The following is a 6,000-nucleotide window of genomic DNA, read 5'->3' as shown; positions in this document are numbered from 1 at the left end:
TAGGGGATAAGGCAGCTATTCTGTGTCTTGTGTTCCAAATGCCCCCCTCACTCAGCCCAGCAGTCAGAGCAACTCCTGCAGCATTGAGGACTCTTCCCAGATTGATGGATTTCTGTGGAATCACCTCAAAATGACCATTCCCAGCATGGCTACTCCTGTGGGTTTCCTGTGTACTGCTGGATTCATTTTAGCACCGAAGGGAACTAAACCTTCCTCTGGAGCTTGTCCCCTAGTTCTGACATTGATGTCGCCTCTCCGGCCTGTGGATTGTCTAACAACACATGGGATGGTGCAACATGTCTCTGGAGGCAATGGCCAAAAAGAGTACTCATGCAGCTGATTTTTTTTTCCCCTAACAGTCTGGCCAAAACACAATCACATAAGCTTCGTGGTTCTTTGAGACTTTACAAGCACCATACTCTGCCACCTCACCCACAAAAACAGTACTCCTGCCTGTCGAGTGACTTGCGACCTCGTGATGCCAAGCATGGCACCCTTCAGCTTTCCTTTGGCACACAGAATATCACTGGCTTCAGGGTCCATATTTGCTTAGAGCTGAAATGTTGCCTGCAAGTACCCACCATGAGGGCAAGTGTCTTAAGGCATGTTTTATTTAACAAAAGCAAGGACTCCAATAGGAATCCTAGTATCTGGAGGGCAAAACCACTAGTTCAGGGCTGCAAGTCTGTGCATTATCCCCATGAGAGCTCAACTCTGTCGTGAATCACGGCAGCCTCACCTGCATGGTCTGGCAGGTGCCTCTGCTTCCCAGGGGTTCGAGCGGAGTCAGGGCAAATGGCAAAAAAGGTCACAGATCTGATTGATCTGAGGGCAGTTGTTAATTAAAGAATTGCACACAACTCTAAGTATAGATAAAACTAATAACAAAATCCTGTAATGGGTAGGGATCTGTAAATCAATATAGTCTTAACTGGAAGCTTCTCCTTTCTTACCTTGTGGAAAAGTCATAATCTTTCCATTATAAAAAGCAAACCACTTGTTTGAAAGATAATTGTGTTTTTATTTCACTAAGCTTGCACTTGTGGAACATAATAAATGACCTGATATAATGACAACTTTGCAAAAGAAGAATCCCCCTCTCCCCAACATCTGGACAGCAATATATAAATATTTACAATGAAAAAATAGGGAAGGGAAGAGAATGAAGTCAACATTAGCCAAGTCAGTTTGTTTGTACATCTGATTTTGAACATCAGTTATTTCATTCACTTCAGTCTTAACCAACACATTGCTTTCACAGTACTGAGGCTTTAACTTCATTTTTTAGGTCATGTGCAATAGATACACTCCTGCTCTGCTTCTATAGTTTTCTGCTGTACAGTAACCATAGAATTTCCCTCCTAAATTTTTTATCTCAGTTTAACTTTGATAACAACGAAAAATTAAATATAAGTTTATGTCTCCTGATACAAAGTTTCTCACACAAACACATCACAACACTGAAAATCGGCATAATGAAATGCTGTATAGCTTCTTAACAAGGACATTAGGTCTAGGTCCTAATCTGTTGGCTTTAACAAAAGCTCTCTTGAAATAGAACAAGTACATATAGAAAAAATAACCTTTTCTTGTTAAAAAAGGAAATGGTGCTTTCTATAAACAAAAGATGCGATTTCATTGACACAGATATAAGTTACAGTGGAGAGAGCTTAGAAAGCTTCAAATAAAATTGGCATTTGTTTAAAAGGATGATTTAAGAAGTTGATTGGAAGAAGTTCAATCAGCCCATTTAGTCTGGTAATTCTAGAAACGTCAGTGTAAAAAAACCACCCTACTTTTTTGCCTTCTGCTATACAGTGTCACACAATCACATGACTGAAAACATGTTCCTGCAGAAATGGTAGACACCGATCACGCACAATTTGGTTGCATTATGTCAACACTGATTGCCTCGTCCAGCAAGAGGTTCAACACCCTTCGGATACCGAGGTGCAGTCCTTAGCAGTTGTTTCACATATGTGAGCTTCGTCTGCCTCTGGTGCCCAGCGATACACGAAGCCTGGGCTCTCTTGCTTTATAATGTTCGTTGAAGTCCAGTCTAAAGCTAAGAAACCGAAGGCTTTCATCAGAACTGGTTGTCAGCAGGACCAAGAACTGCTGGACGATTCCCTGAAGGAGAAAGAAAAACCCAAGAGACAGCTAAGATGACAGCACTGGTGTGTTCTGCACAGGGATGCCAGGTGGTGCCCAGGCGCGGCAGGGAGGCAGAGGGAATCCAGGAAAGGGCAAGCACAAGCATTTATACCCAATAGTTAGCAAATGACTCCTGCTGCATTCATTCCTTCTGCAAAAACCCAGAGCTTCGTTTCATCTTCACACATCTGACATATGCACTTCAGAGACTCCAGTGCAAACAGCTCAGTCTTCTAAACTGCACCCCCTTGCCCCGCTGGCACCCTCCATCTGCCCAAAGGCTCCTGGAGCTGCTCCCATGCCATTGCCCCAGCCCTCCCAGGGCAGCCCCATCACACCTGGGAGACCAATCCAGGACCCAACTCATGCCAACAGGAGACCTCCCCTTGTTTCCTAGCTATATGTACAATGCAGGCCAGGTCAGCACTAGACCACTGCTTGCTTCAAAAGTACGTATTTGATGTAGGTCACACAGCGGCATGTGGCACCCCAGAACAGCAGAGCATCTGTCAAGTAGGGCAGTTGGTGCTGCTGATCCAGTGGCTAGACTCTACATATTTGGAGCTCTTTTTATGTGGGACTTGCACTTAGCATGTGGAGGCATGCTTCTGGAGCCCATCTTCCCATTCTGCTCTAGTCAAGGGACTGTGGGAGCTCAACAGCACACAGGAAAGTAGAGGAAAGAGGCCAAATGGCAAGAGTCACTTGAAGATCTCATTCCTGATCTCCACTAAATACTAATGTGGACTTGCCCATAACTAGAGCAACCCATTATCTCCAAAGATGACCAAGGCTGGCCAGGGAAGTCCCACACAGAAAATCCATCGTAGGGCTCATCAGGAATACAGTGCAAGCAGTCAAAAGGTATATTGCCAACCTTGAGCAATCCTGTAGAGCACACAAACTACACTTCTTAAATAATTTGGCTCCGTTTTTCTCTGGGAGGGAGAACTGTAATATTTGGACCCAGGAGCAAACTCCTTCCAGATCTGAAGTCCTCGCATCAGAGCTCAGGATCTCTACAGCCTTCAACAAAAGCCACTGGTATTTTATAACCTGGGTGCCCTATTCAGTTTTCATTCAAACTTCCACGTGAACTGAACTCTTTTGACAATGCAGCACTTCATTCAGGGTAGCTATAGCTTAGCAAAGCTACAGGCAATACAGAAATGGATCTGGTGCAAACTACCAGAGAGGAGGACTGGGAAGCGCTTCGCACATGTTGTACAGGTGCTAAGTCACAACTATAACTGCTATGAAGAATCAATTGTGCCCTTAAAAGCTAAAATGAATGTATGCGTAACAACCCAGCAAAACCACTTCAGCCTCATTCATTTACCCTGGGAAATAATGCATGCTTACATGTTTAATATTTGTCTCAATGTCTTTTTATGGATATTAAAATAAGAAAGACAAAAGAAATACCAACAGCGAGATAGAAGAAAGTAAGTGCTACAGCTTTAAGTCAAACTCAGTATCAACATCATTAAAAAATCCTAACTTCAGGCATGCCAAAGGTGATAAATAAGAGAAGTTAAAAGGTACACTACACAATATCAAGAGCATCTCACATGTCAAAATCAAGAGATGACTTGAGGTAAAGTTTTGGTTTTCAGTTGACCTGGAGTCTAATCCTGAAAGGCTGCTGTGGCACATAGTGCTGTGTCCCTCCCTTTCATTGCTTTCTGGAATGCTTTACCTGAAATCTAACAGTTGATTTTCTTGGGACACAGGAGCTTTAGAATCAAATACAACAAATTAAGACAAAGCCAGAATAATTTCCATCAAAGAAGATAGCCTGTGCACATTCCCCCAAACAACTAACCTGTTGTTCATCTCAGTATACTTAAAATCAAGTGTTGGGTCCTTGCTACAGACCCTTTCTGCAGTATTTACTAGCAATGACTTGCAAAGACAGTGAGAAGAAGTGGAATGCAGAAGGAATCCTATTTTTGTTTTCAGATTACATCAGAAGATAGCTATTACTTCCATTACTGGAGGAAGGAAGAGACTTACAAAGAGACTATTCCTCTTTGCCAGGGGAACATACATGATCACAAAATCTGCTGTCTACTGAGGAACAGTGAATGCAGGCTTCTAAGTAGAGAAGCAAAAAGTGAAGACCTAGATCCACAAACTGCACACATGAATACAGAAGTTACATCTACTCCATATCCGAAATTGATTTCTACATATCAAAGCTCAGCATCTATATTAAAAAAAATATAATCTAAGGGGTACCTGGTAAAAGTGAGTGAGTATTCGCAGCTGTGAGCACATTTTGGGTATTGAGTCTTGAAATTCTTTCATCCTCTTGCTCTCTTCTTCATCTTCTGATGCAGTTACACCCCACTTGCCCTACACAGAGACCAAATGATTTAAGAGCTCAAGCATCACATGATGGAAGTTGCTAATTGAGCCAGCTTCTGCCCAGCTAAACCACCATGTTTATACAAACCAACCATTGCCATAGAAAGCTGAACATGGAGCCTCCAGTATTGAAACTATCAGTCCTCTTGGTGGTTGTGCAACACATGAAAGAAATCTGAGGTTAGCAAAGCAGGTGAGTTTCACACCAGCACTGTGTTTCTCACAGACACAGAGAGGCAGGCATGGAGCTATGGCATTTTTTGCAAAAAGGTTCAGAATGTTAAAGCCTCTTTCGTTTCCTTCACCTAAACCAGCCCTAAATTTCTCATCCTCCAAACCCCACTGCAGAATCTAATCACCCAGAGGTTTTTGGCAAGACAAAAATGAAAAATACCATTCAGCAGTTTTGTTTGAATTAACTGGCTACTGCTGCCGACTTTTACATTTGTCCCAACTACATTTTTTTATTTTTTCTGTACCTCTACATGATATCTAAACCCCTCCATATATCAAAAGGAAAGTATATCTACCTCAATTAATTTTCACGTTCTAGTAATATCTTTACCTCCAGCTCACGCTGTTTTTTCCTCTCTTCAAATTGCAACCTCAGCTGCAACTCCTCCAAAGCAGCTCTGTACATTGCATCTTGAGCATTCTGGAGCTCTATGATCTGATCAAAAACAGCTCGAAGCTGGTTGAGAAGTACCTGTGAGGCAGTTAAGCAACCAAACAATGAAACAGGTGTACAGCAAAAGAGTTTTAAGTGACTACCATTCTTCAGAACACGAGTAAATTAAATCTTTTTACACACAGCTGGTAGAGATTGTTTTGCAAAGCCCTAACGCAGTTGTTACACGATCACACAGCTTCTTAGGACCAAAACCAACTGGCTCGTATTTTAACAAGTTTTATAATCAGCATCTGCCACTGTGTCTGGGCAGTATCCACAGAGCCTACCACAATAAGACCTCAGTATCAGAGGAAGAAAAATTACTTTTCCCCTTGCTCCTACAACACAGAAGAAGATAGTTCCTAACACATAAACCAAGACCACAAAGCTACAACTCAATACAAAGGAGAAGACTTACCCTGGAATTGCTATCCAGCAAACATCGAGCTATGATTGTGTCTAGAAAAACTTCATGAGCTGCAATGATGTGATCCAAGTCCTGTGCTTGTTGGACCTTGTTCCAGAGTTCATCCCACGAACATTCAAGCACCTGGAGCAATGATTCAGGATTGGGCTGTTTTGATTTGCTAGATGACAAGCTCTTTGAAATTTAAGACACACAACACATACAGAACATTAAAAGTACTTCATTTTCAAGCAACTAATTGGGTGGATAGAGTATACCTCAAATGTAATGTAATACTGCATTTGATGAATGAAATGGACCATTTCTGATGCCAGAACGTGACACTGATGCAGCACCCCAGAAAGCTCTGTAAAAAATCCAAAGAGATGGCATGTTAAAG

General features: G+C 42.1%; 1 protein-coding gene across 1 annotated transcript in view; it reads right to left on the bottom strand.

The window, feature by feature from the left end:
- Positions 1 to 1,023: 1,023 nt before the first annotated feature.
- Positions 1,024 to 6,000, bottom strand: part of TUBGCP3 (tubulin gamma complex component 3) — a 53,082-nt gene continuing 48,105 nt past the window's right edge. The window contains exons 18-22 of the mRNA XM_086610791.1: positions 5,879 to 5,967; positions 5,613 to 5,744; positions 5,090 to 5,230; positions 4,396 to 4,512; positions 1,024 to 2,130 (exon numbers count right to left, since the gene is read on the bottom strand). Coding sequence (XP_086466917.1) covers positions 1,972 to 2,130; positions 4,396 to 4,512; positions 5,090 to 5,230; positions 5,613 to 5,744; positions 5,879 to 5,967 — 638 coding nt within the window. The 3' untranslated portion in view covers positions 1,024 to 1,971. The remainder of the gene's footprint in view (positions 2,131 to 4,395; positions 4,513 to 5,089; positions 5,231 to 5,612; positions 5,745 to 5,878; positions 5,968 to 6,000) is intronic.

The sequence above is a fragment of the Tauraco erythrolophus genome, chromosome 1 (assembly GCF_009769465.1).
Source record: "Tauraco erythrolophus isolate bTauEry1 chromosome 1, bTauEry1.pri, whole genome shotgun sequence".
Taxonomy (NCBI): domain Eukaryota; kingdom Metazoa; phylum Chordata; class Aves; order Musophagiformes; family Musophagidae; genus Tauraco; species Tauraco erythrolophus.
The sequence above is the reverse complement of the archived record's forward strand: the minus strand, read 5'-3'. Positions and strand labels throughout refer to the sequence as shown.